General features: G+C 38.2%; 1 protein-coding gene and 1 long non-coding RNA gene across 3 annotated transcripts; both read left to right on the top strand.

Moving 5' to 3' along the window:
- Positions 1 to 843: 843 nt before the first annotated feature.
- LOC308692136 (putative methyltransferase) lies at positions 844 to 8,847 on the top strand. The gene is made up of 6 exons (XM_081367898.1): positions 844 to 976; positions 1,077 to 1,237; positions 6,071 to 6,284; positions 7,073 to 7,176; positions 8,053 to 8,190; positions 8,316 to 8,847. Exons 1-6 carry the CDS (start codon positions 866 to 868, stop codon positions 8,407 to 8,409), a joined length of 822 nt encoding a protein of 273 aa, XP_081224024.1. The 5' UTR covers positions 844 to 865; the 3' UTR covers positions 8,410 to 8,847.
- A 279-nt stretch (positions 8,848 to 9,126) lies between these two features.
- Positions 9,127 to 11,587, top strand: LOC308692137. Of its 2 annotated transcripts, none has more exons than XR_014030301.1 (3): positions 9,127 to 9,233; positions 10,109 to 10,183; positions 10,535 to 11,587. It is a non-coding gene; the product is annotated as an uncharacterized lncRNA (long non-coding RNA). The 2 variants fall into 2 exon arrangements; XR_014030302.1 differs by having other exon boundaries at positions 9,130 to 9,233; positions 10,109 to 10,201.
- Positions 11,588 to 16,198: the final 4,611 nt, after the last annotated feature.

Genomic DNA, 16,198 nt, shown 5'->3' with positions numbered 1-16,198 from the left:
TATTATTTATGAACAAGACACTCTGGAGTCACTTCGCTTTTGGCGTGAAAGGCCTTAACTTTTGCCAAAAATACCTCTTACCAAAAAAGTCCAGCTCAGGTGACAAAAGCTAACGCAAAAGTAACATAATTCATTACTTTCCATAAAAAGTACCTAAGTAACACAATTAGTTAGCCGACTTTTTAGGGAGTGATGCAATATTATACTGCATTACTTTTAAAAGTAACTTTCCCCAACACTCCCTGTTCATCATCAGTATCAACATCAACAGATTGGTTGAGCATTATGCATCTCTGTACTTTTTTTTTTAATATTTTCATTTAATGAAATCTTTAATGAAGTTAATCTTTCTTATCTTTCCTGCTTACATCACTTGTTTTACGAACAATCTTATGATTTTAAACTAACCCGAGATGGCTTTCAAAATTACTGTAGGGTAAACTTGAGTGTAAAGTTTTTCCCTGCTCTGATATCAATGTGAATATTTTGCTTCATCCTCCCAGCATGACATCTAGTTAGCCTGGAAACCTTTGATCCCGTTCTGCTCATTGAAAAGGAGATGTTCATTAACCTTGAAAGGACTTTTAGTATTCTACTGCACAGTGAATGAGCTAAAACCTCTGTGTGAGCCACAAGTCCTCATTAGCAAACTGAGCACATAATGGGTAGCCAAAAGGAATGTTTTAAACAGCTTTGTGCTTTTGTCACAGTTGATATTGTGTCAGCGTGTGAAGAAATAAGTAGACTCTGAAACCCGAGATGGCTCCTCCCCTGTTTCCTATATTTTCTTTTCCCTCAAGTTAGTATGCTGACTGTTCAAATCTCTCCAGCTTTCTGATTTGAGAGGCTGTACAGCTTTCCAAAAATGTCTATACGTTTGTTTGAGGGTAAAGAACATGCAACCTCATACTGGAAGTACAGAATTTCTCCTTCTGAAGAGCTCATCAGCAAGGTTCTACAATTCCACACGAGTAATGTAAGACTTTTGTCATGACTGTTCATTCGTTCATTTGCCTACCATATATGCCATTTTATTTACGTTTGGACATATTGTACACTTTACTGTATTTTCTCAGAAAAATGCATCCAATGACCTGGCAGTAGATGTTGGTTGTGGGTCAGGGCAGGGAACGTTGCTCTTAGCACCACATTTTACTCGTGTGGTGGGAACAGACATCAGCCCAGCTCAACTGGAGATGGCAAGGAAACATGTCAACATTCCAAATGTCTCTTACAGGTACTATAGGCAAACAGCTTGCCTTTGTGTAAATAAATCAGCCGTCACGTTTACCTTTTCACACATTCCACAATCATCAACACACACAACACTTTGCTTTAAAACTAATGCAGAAACATTTAGTATCCTGTCGTTTTACTACAAAAGGGAGTGTTAATCTGAGGATTTGTGCAATTGAGCCTCAGAAATTGTGCTTTGAATTATTGTCGATTCATTGTGGAATTCGCCTTTGGCTAAACCACACCCTAGCCTAGAATGTAGATTGACCAATCACAGCGCAGTCAAGAACGAGCTGCCACAGAGGCCCGACACTTTTTCACAGCGCTCCATTGACTTTAACGCAGGCGTCTCATATTTTTGGTCTCGGCAGGCTATTACCGTCGTAGTTTTATCAAATATATGGTTAAACGTTGTGCCGGGGGCATTTGTAACACAGATATGCGTTTCCCAGAGAGGTTGGAGGGGGGTGTCTGTTTTTTTCCCTTCCCAAAACCGAAGTCAAATCCTTGAATTCTTGACTGCGCTGTGATTGGTCAATCTACATTCTAGGGTGTGGCTTAGCCAAAGGCAAATTAGGCCACTATGGCATTTCTGTCACAATGGATCAAACACACCACTGCATATGCACAAAAATGTCAAACTAATCAAGGAGGAAGTTTGAACTAATCAAACTTGCTTATCTAGATGTTTTTTTTTTAATGACATTTTTTATAAATTTACATCTTTAGCAGAGTATTTTATCCAAAGTGACTTTGAAATTAAATGTATGAAAATCGTGTGTATAACTTACATACACATACATATAGCCTATATAATTGCAAAGCATTTATACATCATGATCATATTTGTTGTACTGCCTTTATGATTTTTTTTATTTTAATTAAAGAGTGTTGTTTTGAAACAGGATGATTCTCTTTACTGTTTTACAGCAATGAGAATCATTAAAGGAACACTCCACCGTTTTTTTCATATTAAAGGACACCTATTATGACTCTTTTCACAAGATGTAAAATAAGTCTCTGATGTCCCCAGAGTATGTATGTGAAGTTTTAGCTAAAAATACCCAACAGATCATTTTTTACAGCATGTTTAAATTGTAATTTTTGGGGGCTCAGAAAAACGCGCTGTTTTAGTGTGTGCCCTTTAAATGCAAATTAACTGCTGCTGCACAGCACAGGGGGCGGAGCCTCACGAGCTCGCGCTTCAGTCAGGACAATCTCATCTGATAATAGGTGTTTCTCAATGTCAAGGATACTTCCTTGGCAGGACTGGTCCTTCCAAGTCACTTCCTTCAGAGGCTAGGCGAGGCTCCTCTTTAGCATTCGGAGAACACGTAAATGGAACAGGCTAGCAAGTGCACGTCAGTGCGTCATTACGTCAGTGAAAATGAAAAACAGAGCGTTGCTATGGACGCAGTTCTGTTCACTCAGGCAATATAATCGTTTTTAAATCAATAAACTCCTTTTTAATCATATTGATTATTTGACTGTCAAGTGTGTTTAAACAGTGCGGGTCAATTTGACCCATATCATAATGGATGTAATTATTTTTTAAAACAAATGTTTGGTAACGTAAATATATTTACATTTGAAAGCACATTGACATTGACCCGTTAACGCTTCGACTCCGTTAAAGTCCAACATTTAGAATTTTTTGAACAAGATAGCAAAGCTGTGCGCATAGGATTGTGGGTGATTTGAGAGCGCGAAGGCTACACATATGCATCCTTTCCTTTATATGGGATATTTTTCGAACGAAGGACTCAGTCCTTGGTGGAAATTCCGAGGATCCTCGACATTGGAACAGTCCTTCGACGGATGTCGATGACGTAGCATCCTCGAAATTCTGGCTTCCAAGGATCCTTCCTTGACATTGAGAAACGCCTAATATCAAAACAGAAACTCTCAGTTGCGGTGTTCATTTCGACTCGGAGTCGGACAATAATGCCCACAGAGCCAGAGAATATATGCTGTATGGACTTAGAACAGGTATAGTTTAGTTTAATTATGGTTATAACTTATTTGTCATCTGCTTTTATCCACTAATACAAGCCTGCTGTAGCAAAACCCGTCCGAATGATGACCAAAATATACTGACGAGTTCAGTTAAGTTTACTCCATAGAATCATAGTACATAGTATAAGAAGTGCGCATTAAAGTTTTATCCATAAACTCTCTCTCTCTCTTTCTCTCCCCCTTTCATTATGAATCAATTCTACGTCACATCAGAGCCCGTCTACGGAGAGCCTACCCACTCCCTATTAAGCTCTATTGTACCGAATTTTGGTTGTAGTACCACCAGAGGTCCACTGGGGGCGATCGCCATGAGTGCAAAATGAATGGGAGTCAATGGGGCTAGACGGCTAAATGTGTCTCTTTCACCCGATTGCCGTTGATAAATCTTAAATCTGATTGTAGATTTTGCAAGTTCAACATGGGTTTTAGGTCGAAAGTTGAATGAACAAGTACTTATGTCCTTTCGATTTCTTACAGGTTGAGTTGTTGTTGCCCATAACACGCTAGCATTCTGCTAATGAACGCTGATTGGTTAGCGAAGGACTGATTACGACCAGAGATACCGCTTGATGGCATCGTGTCATCCGCAGCGGGACCAGAAACAAACAAAACAAAAACTCTTCCAGCAAGTGTGTTTACCTGTGTCAGCTGTGTTGTCGATGCCTCGAGTGAAAAGAAAGTGCAGAGCGCGAACGCAACAGAGTGAGTGAAGGATTGCCGTTAAGCAGTATCTCTGGTCGTACATGTATATGACGTCATTGACACTTTAAAATACTTTTTAAAGCAGTAAGTGACTCAAAAAAAGTCTAACACCCAGCAATGTGTAATTTATTTGCATCTCCTTTCGAATACAACATTCAAATTACTAGACAAAAAATTATATCCTGAGAAAAGTGGATTTTTATTGGTATAGCGCCATAGACCTCCATTCATTCTGCACTCGTCCTGTGAGCGCCCTCATATGGAATCAGAGAGGAACTGCAATCAGTTCAGAAGCCGGAAGTGTACTGAGAGTGAAACTTCTCGCCATATTAGACATTCTCTGGTCACATTGAGCCGAATCTGAGAACAGCTCATTCTGAGACAGTGCTTATGATTTATTGAGATTGTAAAAAAAACACTGGGTGGATTTTTATCATTCTAGGGTGGTTTTGCTCACACACTGCCAACACACATTTATGTTCAAACACCATGTAAAAGTGAATTTAGCATAATAGGTGCCCTTTAAACTATGTTATTCCCTTAACTAAGACGAGTTGATACATACCTCTCTCGTCTCAGTGCGTGCACTCAATCGCTCTGGCGCGCAGTGTCACTTTTAGCCCAGTTCATTCATTAGGATCCAAACAGAGATTAAGCTAGAAGCGACCAAACACCTCCATGTTTTCCCTATTTAAATACAGTTACACGAGTAGTTACACGACCAAGTATGGTGACACAAAATAAAATGTGGCGCTTTTCTAAGCAGATAAAAAGGATAACTATAATGTATGGCGGAATAGCACTTGAGAGCACTTCGACTCGGCGCAGTAATATCATCACTCCTGAAAAATCCTCTCTCCCTCTTACTTCTGTCATTAGAACCAACGTGACTTTTTACTGCGCCGAGTCGAAGTGAGTCGAAAACGTGGAGGTGTTTGGTCGCTTCTAACTTCATCTCTGTTTGGATCCTAATAAATGAACTGGCTAAGCTAAATGCTATCAAAGTGTCGCCTCGCGCCAGAGCGATTGAGAGACGAGAGAGGTATGTATCAACTCGTCTTAGTTAAAGGGGTCATGACATGGTTTTTGTTTTATTATGTTTCCTTCAGTGCAATTATAGTATTATTATAGTTTTTTGGACAAAAAACGTTAAAATTGTAGTGATTTATGACCTTTTCCCACCCTGTTTCTCATCCTCTGATTCAAACAGTCTGTTTTGGGGGTGTTTCCCCTTTAAGAGTTCAGTGTTAACGCCCACTGTTATGATTGGCTAACGTCATTGGCTAAAAGTAGTTTTAAGATGAAATACATTACTTACAGTTTGCGCCGTCGTTGGGACCCAGAATAGTCGGCACGACCTGATCTTTAAGCAAAGGTTTTCTGGCAAAGCCAGCATCATACTTAAATTTGTTCTCAAAACAGTCATCCTTGAAATGTAGAGAACACACGCTTAAATTAACACTGCCGTGACTGGGACATATGCAAAAAATAAACTGCATCCATTTTTCCCTGATGTCTGGATCGTTCGGCAGTGTATTCAAACATTTTGTTTGTCCACAGCCAGGAACAGCACATCTGCGTCATCGCGATCTTCTGTAAACAGACACTCGCTGCACGTCAACTGAACACCTGTGGGGTGACAACGATGCGATGATGCAAAATGAAGCGTAGTTGTCTTAAGCTGGAGGCGGTCATATGCAAACAACTGGTACGTCACTTCGTACCGTGACGTCACTTCTTACCATGGATCCCCAACGAGCTGTAATTAGAGCTTGATTAAATAAATGCTTCGTTTATAATGGGGAGGACGTCTTAAGCTATGAAACTTGCAGGAAGTTTTAATGGTACAAAGACCTCTTATATACCAAAAGATCAAGGCAAATTTGGTTTCTCATGTCATGACCCCTTTAAGGGAATAACATATGAAAAAACGGTGGAGTGTTCCTTTAATGAGTAATTCGTTGCAATTTAAAAAGATTTGATTTCAGTGTTTTTGTAAAAAAGTTTTATTTATTTAGGGGTGAAATAAATCATTATTATGCCCTTGATTTTGTTCTCTTCATGAGTTTAACCCATAGTATACATGCTACTGTTTTCACTTATTTGAAACACAAAGGGAGAGTCCAGCTGAAGAACTGCCTTTTGAAGATGGCTCTGTAGATCTTGTGACGGCAATGTCTGCGTTCCATTGGTTTGACCATTCACGTTTTCTTCAGGAGGCTCACAGAGTGCTTAAGCCTAATGGCTGCCTCGCACTTCTTAACTACACCATGGACATGGAGCTCAGCTATGGAGACTGCTCAAAGACTTTAAACCACATCTGTAATGAGGTAGGAATCATAAGAATTAAGATTTCTGACTTATAAAAGTTCTTTGAAATGATGTAAAATGTTCCAATAATATAAAGAACACCTGATCTTCTATTAAGTCATAACAATAAAACATTTACTCAACACACATTGCCCATCCTATTTTATAGCATTGTGACTGATTAAACTACTAGTTTAAAGATCAAAATAATCATTTATGTAAGCGCTATAGTTTCATGAAGCCTATTATTTTCACTGAAAAGTCCAAATGTTAAAACAGTATTTCAATATGGGTCAGAACTCAGACTTATTCTCTACATTTTACACGCTTAAAAAAAAAAAAAAAAGATTCAGTGGGGTTCTATAGGATTCTTGACTCAGTTTTTAAGACTTTATGCCAAAAATGTTCCATATAAGGAGAAATGTCTTAAATTATTGCATAATACGTTATTACTAATTAATTATCAATTTATAAAATGTAATTGATTAAACATTAATTCAAACAAAATTAAATCCAATTCCATTAAATGATGGGAACCTCTAAAAGGTTCTATACTGTATAAGCACCTGACAGAACCCTTTACGGTTCTATGTAGAGCCTTTTCTTCTAAGAGTGTAAATAAATAAAAAAAAATGTTGTCTGAGCCACTGGTTTATTCCTGAGCTTTGAATCATTGTCATGTTGCGTGACTCACAGGCCGCCCTGATGTGCTGTTTGATATTTTCTCTCATAAACAAGTGTTACAATTTTTGTCTCACAACTATAGAGTTTTATATATATATATATATATATATATATCTTATTACAGTTTTATGCAGTGCTACAACCTTTCCGGAACCCTTACCTGGGTCCCAACTCCCTCGAACTTTACAAGAAAACCTACGACTCTCTCCAGTACCCAGTTAAAGAATGGTAATGTAGTTCTACATTATCCAACTAGCTATTAAAATGTTAATTTTTGTTATGAACTGCTCCGAGATAAGAAGGTTGATAATTCAAATGCAGTTTATTGTTCAGAGGGTTATCCAAAGACATAATCCAGAAAACGGGCAAGAGGTCATAAACACAAAGTAAGCAGTCCAAACAATCACAGTCCAAACAATCACAGGGACACAGGGACACAATAGGAAAATCCTAGGACAGGCGGAGATCAAAACCATGGACATGGGAACAACAGGCAGAGTGCTCAGAATTGCAGTAGAAACACTAAAGAAGACTTTGAAAGTCTCAAGACTGAGAAAACCAGGCTTATAAAGAGTGCGCTAAACAAGTCAATGACACACAGGTGGATGTAATCATGGTTGATGAGTCCAGGCAGAGGATTATGGGGGATGAAGTCCGAATGAATAGTCTGGGGTGGACTGCCCTCTGGTGGCAATGACTGGCACTCTGGTCACTTCTGGACAATTTTGTAGTTAGGTGAAGGCAGTTCAAAGTGCAAACAGTCTTAGGTTTAGTGACTGGAGATGGTTTTATTAAGCTATAATGTAAGAGAAGCTGTTATTATTGTGACTATAGCCACAGTTAGGACTTGTTCTGCCTTGAGTTCCTTATTGCTTTAATAAAATGGATGTCACACTAAGGACACAATTTTATTTTATTTTTTTATGCTATTAAGCAAATTCATTATGTGTGTCTGACATAACAGATGGTTGCTATGCAGGATCATAAATAAATAGAAAAATACATAAATAATGTCAAAGCTATTTCTTTATTTTGGATTATAACATGGCTGGAATGCTGTATTGACCAATCAGAAGCCGGTCTGCAACTGTGTTTTGTCTCAAGGCAAGAGGTTTTTTGGGTGAGGAAGCCTGTACCTCTCTCTGGCTACATCGGCATGGTGGAGTCTTTCTCCGCTTTCCAGGCACTATTAAAAAAAGATCCAGAAGAGGCCAGACGACTCTCAAAGGACATTGAAAAAAGGTATGAGATATACCCTAGAGTTCTCTACACCTATTCATGATTGAAATGTCAGTAATATACTCCTGTGAGTGTATCACACCATCTCTTTCTTTCTTTTTTCCTCACACTCTCATTTTCCTGTAAAGACTGTTGTGTGCAATGGATGTGATATCCTCGGAGACAGAAGTTATCATGGGAATCAAATACTTCTATTTTCTAGCGTGCAAGCCAGCAAAATAATGATTTTCTTTAAATCTTCATTTATATGATTAGTATGATTTCACCTTGTTATTCATTAATATTCCTAACTGCTAATTTAATTACTGATTTAATTAAAACCATCAATTTTCAAAACCAATAAAAAGTAATCGTAACACTTAACTTAAAGCCTTTGTATAATGCATTTTAAGTGTATTCATAATCTATGTTATAATGCATTATATATTTTAATAAATAATTGTACCAATACTTACAGATTTCTCATTACATCTGAAACCGGTTGTTTGTCATGTGTTTTATTGAGTTATACTTTCTAAAGGTGTACCAATGAATAGATACATATAATGTATTATACCTGCGGTTACAATTGTTCATAAGACCATACAATGCATTTTGCAAGGCATAATTAATGCATTAAAAATACTTTCATAATGCATTATAAAGACTATAAGTGTTACTAATAATTTACACTTTCAATACACATGGGATTTTAATCATTATTTTCGAAATTTTACACGTTTTTCACGTTAAAAATGAGTTTTTACAAATGTGATTTTGGTTCATCTTGATTTTTGAAATTTAATGAAATAAAAAAAATACTATTATGTGTTTTCACGTCATTTTCTTTATGAATTGTACATTTAATGTTTTTGAATAAATTACTAAACTCAGACAAAAATCGTCCAGTAATTGTCCATGTACAAGGTGTATTTGAAAGAGCATCCACCAGGGTGCAGTGTTGACTTGATCATGCAGCAGTAGCTGAGAGAGAAGCAGCATGTCTACCCAACGTTGTCCATCTGTACAGCTGCCTGCCTGGGACGACACGAAATATCAATTCCACGGTACAGTGATTAAACAAAGACTCAATACACAGCTTCAAAACACACATTGAAACAAAGTAAACCTTGAGTGACATTTCTGTGTACATTTCAAAAGGTTTGCCACAATTCTCTTCAAACAATCCAAATGTTTGCTTGAACCATCCATTTGTGTTCTTTTGAACTGCTCTCGTAGTGAGGTTTAATTTTAGCCATAATTAGTTCAGTCAAATGAAAAAGAAAAAACAACAACTTTTGATTCAAACACAAAACTTTCCATAATAATCTTTTGGGATGGTAGACGTCATGCCATAGGCCTACATTGTGATAAGAGTTTGTTAGTGGTTGTCATATTGTGTGTAGTTGTGAAGATGCACAAATAGCCTGGTGGTTGGGAAGAATGGATGACAGGATGTGCGTGTTTATATCTCTTACCTAGAAAAGTAATGCCCAGACCTATCAAATGACAGCACATGATACAGTGAATGTAAGAGAATATGGTGCCAACGCTGTGAGGCAGTTGATAGGAGACGTTACACAAACATCATGTTGATGAATTGATTCTTCTCATTATCCCAGCATTCAAGCCGAGGAAAGTCAGGCTGCGTCCGAAATCACATACTTTTTTAGTAGGTACTTATTTTGAATAGTGAATTGCTTTACGACCGCTAAAAAAGTACGCTCTGGTACGTACTACATCCACCATGTTGCCTTTATCACGTGACCTACCAGCGTCAGTTTCACTGTCATTCATAAATCCATTCCTGTGGCCTCATCATGGGATAGTAAAGTGTCCATGGTACACACACTTCAGAATCTCGTAGTTAATCCGCGTACTTCTTGCCTACTCTTTTATGAGTACTGTGAATTCAGACGTACTTCTTTTCTTTGTCACATAGGCTGCTGTTTTCCGCTACTATGGGGAAGTATGCGATTTCGGATGCAGACAATATTTCGGCATGAAACCGAAGTTGGTACGGCTTCTCAAACAAGTAAAAATATTTTCTGTTTGTCTGTGAGATTATGTATTATCTATAATGTTTAAAATTTGAAATCTGCGTAACGTATAGCCTAGTTAGCTGAAGAGTTGAACAGTATGAACCCACTAAATCTTGCATTAACTGCTATTGCAGTGTTCATGTTTTTTTGCTGACTGCTTTGTACATTGTAATGGAATATATTTTTTTGGTTTAAACTACTCCGTGTTAATATAATACACATTTTGGTAGAGCATATTAAAAGGTAACCAAATATATAGCCTATGAGCTGCATTTTCAACCATTGAATGCCATGCAGTAAACACAATTTTTCTCTCAATTTTCTAGAGGGATGAGTCTTCTGTGGTGTCACAAACTCTGCCCCCATAGCTTTTCTGGCATTTAACCTGGAATATTATAAATCCCTGCCTCTGTAGGAGGTGTTTTACCAGTATACAAAAGAAAACAAAATTCTCAAATCCTGCATGAGTCAACAAGTACAGAATGTTAAAATTGTCAACACCGCATGATTACCAGATAGCATAATCCTCTTGAAATGACCAGTTTTGCGAAATTAGACACTTCTTATATATTGTGTTACTCGCCTCCACCCCCTTCTATCCGATATTGAAGTGTCTGTATACACCGTGACCCATCACATGCACCATTGTAATCCATTGTGAAATATATTCATTCTGACTGAGCTGATGGGGCTGAGCTGCACGTTGAGAGGGGTTATGTTGAATCATCTGCCCCTTCACACAAACAGGATCTGAGACCTGGGGCCGGTTGCATAAACATAGCCATTATGTTAAGACAGTGTCTTAAGTTCTAGTATGACCCACTAGCAGTTAGTCAGGGGCAGTCAGTCTTAGTTTTCGGTATCAATTTAGGCTAATCTTTATTTTTATGTAACTGAATAAAGGTCTTAAAGAAAAAAATTTGATGTCTAACTTGATGTCTTAGAGGTTTATGCAACCGGCCCCTGTGGGCTCATCTCAGCTGGAGCTCTCACATGCTAAATGTGAGATATGGTTTCTCATGTCGGTGTGATAAAAGACTACTTGCACTTTTTTCAACATTAATTGTTATGGGCAAACCTAAACATGAACAACATCACGGTGAACATGTTTTTAAAAGGACAAACAAACATTCATTATCAAAGAGCACATGCTCTTTAAACAAAGGCAATGGTTTGTGTGGCTCTGTTTGATTTATTCAACATGGCATTTTAATAAAATATAGGCAATGGGACTTTGTGGGATTTTGATATGAAAAAATGATGCTTGTCTGTGTCTTTTCTATATATACCATCCACACACCTTTTTAAAAAAAGCCAGTGCTATTCTGTTAATAACTCTCATGATATGTTAATTTGATGAATAAATTGTAGTACGCACTAAAATATGTTTGGAGTAAGTCTTTTCAGTGCAAAAAGTTCTATACCATGTAATACTATACAGTTATATATTTAAGATATATAGTTGTCTATTACACAAAATATCTTTTAAGGAACATTCCTCTGCATGGTTTCAAATTATGATATTGTTTTCTAATTTCTAATATTTTCTGCGGCATTTGGCCTTCCTTTAAATTATTTTAAAGTGATAACTCGCCCAAAAATTCAATTTCAATCATCTCATGTCATTCCGAGCCCGTATATTTTTTTCCTTCCCTGGAATATAAAAGGATATTAAAGAATACTCTATTCCATAGAATTTATAATGAATTTTATTTTATTTTTTAATTTCAATCAAATTACATGCAAATTTAATAAAATATGCAAAAGATTCATGAAAATATCATAAAAGTGGTCCAGATCAGATCACTGATTTTAAGTTTGTTTTCTCAGTCAGTTAGTCTAGTTATTGGCCACTTTCCAAATAAGGTGACCTTCATAAAACATGTAAAAATATTCATAGCAAAGTTGTTTATAAAGAACTCTATTTGAGTTAATTAGCAAGAGGAGACAGTCATGCTGAATGACTGCACCAAAGCTCTGCCTCATCAGCCTCAGGACACAGGGGACACAATTACATGTTACAACAAAGACGGAAAATAATGCTTCCCCGTTTAAAAAAAAAAAAGTTTCTCTGTGTTTGAGAGCATATCTACTCAACAGTTTATTTATGTTTATTCATGAAGTAAAACCAAGATGGATAATCTGATTGGCTGCAAGTTTTAAAGAGCAACGATGAAGCATGAATAGCCTAATTAATTAGAGAATAGGATTATTCAGAGGTGATTCAAGATTGCATATCAACAGAAAAATCAAGTTTTCAAACCCACATTCATAATTAATATTTTAACCTATAGGTGCTTATTTACATAAATATATATTTTTCCATTTTCAACATTAACCACAAGCTATGATTCATGCATCGAAACGCATATAATTCTGATCTATAAATGGCTAGATGAATAGAAAATATCAGTCAGGGTATGACTGTTGCATATCATTTGTCCAAATATTTAAAGTGATTTTAATGTGATGAGAAATATTAACAATAGAGTTGATATTTACCAGTTATTTTAGTAAAAACGTTAAAGCTTAAAAGTAGCATACAGTAGATAAAAAATAATCAGTGCTATGCTTGCAGATGCTTAAAGTTTTGCAGAAACTAGCATTTTCTACAGCAATGATCTTCAGGGAAAATCATACCAACATATCAGATTAGATAAGAATTGTTTGTTGTGAGGTGTGGGCAGATGGCAAACTAAACATCTTTAAGAAGCAACCTTCAGTGCCTCCTGCCAGAACAGTTGACTAGTTCTAGAGATTCATTGATGGCTGAGCAAAAGGCTGATACTACCTTGGCCGATCTGTTTGATAAAGTTGTTCATGATTCAGTGGTGAGGAGTGCTCAGTGTTATTTTCTTCTTGATGGGCTGTTGGTCAGGAAATGGGTTCCACACCGTGATCAGGGTCTAGGAGAACCAGTTTTTCAAATAGCTGTACCTACTACTTTGCGAAATAAAGTGTTGTAAACTTCAAATGGTGATGTGGCAGGTCATATGGGTGTTCGTAAAACTTATGATCGCATTCTCCGTTATTGTAGCTCAGTTTATAAAACCTTGTCATACGTGTCAGCGCACAAGCAAGCCAAACCAGGTTATAAAGCCAGCACTTTTATATCCAATACCAGCCATAGGGCAACCTTTTGAGCATCTTATTATCGATTGTGTTGGGTCTTTACCACGGTCCAAGTCAGGTCATAGCTACTTATTAACTGTTATGTGTCAAGCAACTAGCAACTGCGTACCATAACTTCAAAATCAGTAGTTAAAGCGTTAACTCAATATTATTTCAACATTTGGGATTCCAAAAATCATCCAGTCAGATCAGGGGTCTAACTTTACCTCCCATTTATTTGCCCAGGTTCTCAAACAGCTTAAAGTCAAACACAACAAGTGTACTGCGTTCCATGCCCAGAGCCAGGGAGCTTTGGAACGTTTTCATTAAACTTTAAAATCCTTGCTTTGTGCATACTGTACAGAACTGTCTGCAGATTGGGAGGAGGGGTTACCTTGGCTGCTACTAGCTGCTTGTGAAGTAGTGCAGGAAAGCACTGGGTTCAGCCCTAATAACTTATTGTTTGGTTATAAGGTGCGTGGGCCTTTAGCAGTGCTGCAGGATGGTTGTTTGCCTGAGGAACAACCTCAGAACCTTATTGACTATGTACACAGTTTTAGGCTGAAGTTGTATAGGGCTGGTGAACTGGTGAAAGAAAAACTAGAATGTTCTCAAAAGAAAATGAAACCGAGACATGAAGGACAGGCTGAGCTGCGTGAGTTTAGTCCCGGTGATTGTGTACTCGCTCTTTTGCCTCTTGTAAGTTCACCTTTTCAGGCAAAATACTCTGGCCCTTTTACTGTGTTGCGCAAAGTGTCAGATACAAACTATCTTATTGAAACCCCTGGTCATAGGAAGTCCTTTAAATTGTGCCATGTGAACCTGTTAAAATGTTATCATTCCCGTGTTATCATGCCTTCAATTTTTCTAAGCAAAACTGAAGGCACTCCAGCAGTGAGGTCAGCGTTGACTGCTACTCCAGTCACTGCATCTTGTGGCTTTAACTTTGTAGAGGGGGGAGAAGAGGAGGTAGTTATGGTTTCGGATGAGGTCTTACAAGGTCGGCTGAAAAACTCCCAGAGTTTGCAAAACCTTGGGGTTTTGGTAGATCATTTAGCCTAGACTCTGAGAAACATGATGAATTGGTAGCTCTTATCAGAAACTACCCCATTTTGTTTTCTGACACCCCATCGCAAACCCACTTAATTGAGCATGACATAGACATTGGGGATGCTAAGCCTATCAAACTGAGATTCTATCGTGTATCTGAGGAGAAGAGACGGCAGTTGGAAACAGAGGTGCAGTATATGTTGGACAATGGTATTGCTGAGCCACGTTGTTCAAATTGAGCTTCACCCTGTCTTGTCAAAAAGTCTGATTCCACTTTCAGACCCTGCACTAATTATAGAAAAGTAAACAATGTTACTAAAGCAGACCTTTACCCTCTTCCCAAGATGGAGGACTGTATTGATCAAGTTGGGTCAGCAAAGTATGTTAGCAAATTTGATCCTTTAAAGCAGGGGTGGGGAACGTTGATCCTGGAGGGCCATTGTCCTGCAGAGTTTAGCTCCAACCCTAATCAAACACACCTGAAGCTAATCAATGTCTTCAGGATTACTGAAGTTGCTGGCAGCCAAATGTTTTTTTCAGGGTTGGAGCTAAACTCTGCAGGACAATGGCCCTCCAGGATCAACGTTCCCCACCCCTGCTTTAAAGCAACAACATGGAGCTTTTCCTCTGCGGTCGCCCTACAGGTTGGAAGCGGAATTGTCCATTACCGCTGTCGTAAAATGATTTACGGTTACTGTATATGAAGCATGCAGGTTTTTTTTCATATGGGCAATGATAATATTATTAATCTTCCCCCTTTCATAATTTATACATGTTTAGTAGACTAAACATTTTAACTCAAACATTTGCGATTTGCATGTCGATTGCAATGCTCAAATCTGAACGAGAATGATAGCGATAGCATCCTAACCATCTAAAACTACCATGTTAGTGTTTACTAGCTACCAGATTGATAATTCGCTCATCTACTAGCTGATTCATGAAGATAAATAAATGGAGGATCAGATAGTTTCCATAACGTAGCCAGGCAGACAACAGATTAGAAAAACTAAAGATAGTATGCAAGCAATTTACAGTTACTTACTAGTTCAACAGCATGACGGCCAAGTCAGCATCGGTCTGGTAACTCTCCTCCTCCATAAGCTAACGCCAGCGAGCAAACGCTCGACCAATATTGATCCTCGTCCTGACTTTGTTTATTACTCTCCCTTTTCCTCTTCCGACTCTACTCCGACAAAACCTTGGACTTCTTACGTTTCGCTGCTGCTTCAGCCATGACGAAAACAGACGTACGAAAACAAATGCGCTGGTTGGCCACATTTGAGGAAGTGGTGGGCAAAGTGACGTATGCCGTAAAGCAGTCGAATTTTGTAGTTCTTTTTGAGGGCTGGTTACTACCCGCACCCCGAAGTTACATAGTGCCAGTAAAAGCGATACAGACCCCGTCAGGCTCTGGCAGACGTCTCATTCAACCTATTGTAAGTCGATGTACTATCACAAGGGTCTTGGAAATATGTTATGAAGGTTGAAAAGTTACATGTTGTTACTTTAAAGGGATATTGGCAAGTACCCCTTACCAAAAGATCTTGTGAGATTGATGCCTTTATAACTCCATCTGGTTTGTTCTCTTATACAGTGATGCCTTTCGACTTGCGGAATGTTCCAGACACCTTCCAGAGGCTGATGAATCGGGTGGTCTCCGGTCTGGAAGGGTGTGTCGTGTATTTGGACGACGTGGTTGTCTTCTCAGACTCCTGGGAGGAGCATGTCCGGAGAGTTCAAGCCCTGTTCGAAAGACAGGTTTGGGCCCGGTTGACTATTAGTTTGGCAAAGTGTGAGTTTGCCAAAGCTACTGTCACATACCTAGG

This window comes from Scardinius erythrophthalmus, assembly GCF_964197995.2.
Source record: "Scardinius erythrophthalmus genome assembly, chromosome: 6".
Classification (NCBI taxonomy): domain Eukaryota; kingdom Metazoa; phylum Chordata; class Actinopteri; order Cypriniformes; family Leuciscidae; genus Scardinius; species Scardinius erythrophthalmus.
Note: the sequence above shows the minus strand (reverse complement) of the source record. Positions and strands in the feature narration are given on the sequence as shown.

Coding starts and splice junctions, on each gene's coding strand:
- LOC308692136 (XM_081367898.1), top strand. CDS start 866: ATGTCTATACGTTTGTTTGAGGGTAAAGAACATGCAACCTCATACTGG. Junction 1,238..6,070: donor ATTCCAAATGTCTCTTACAG/GTACTATAGGCA, acceptor TGAAACACAAAG/GGAGAGTCCAGCTGAAGAAC. Junction 8,191..8,315: donor TCAAAGGACATTGAAAAAAG/GTATGAGATATA, acceptor TTTCCTGTAAAG/ACTGTTGTGTGCAATGGATG.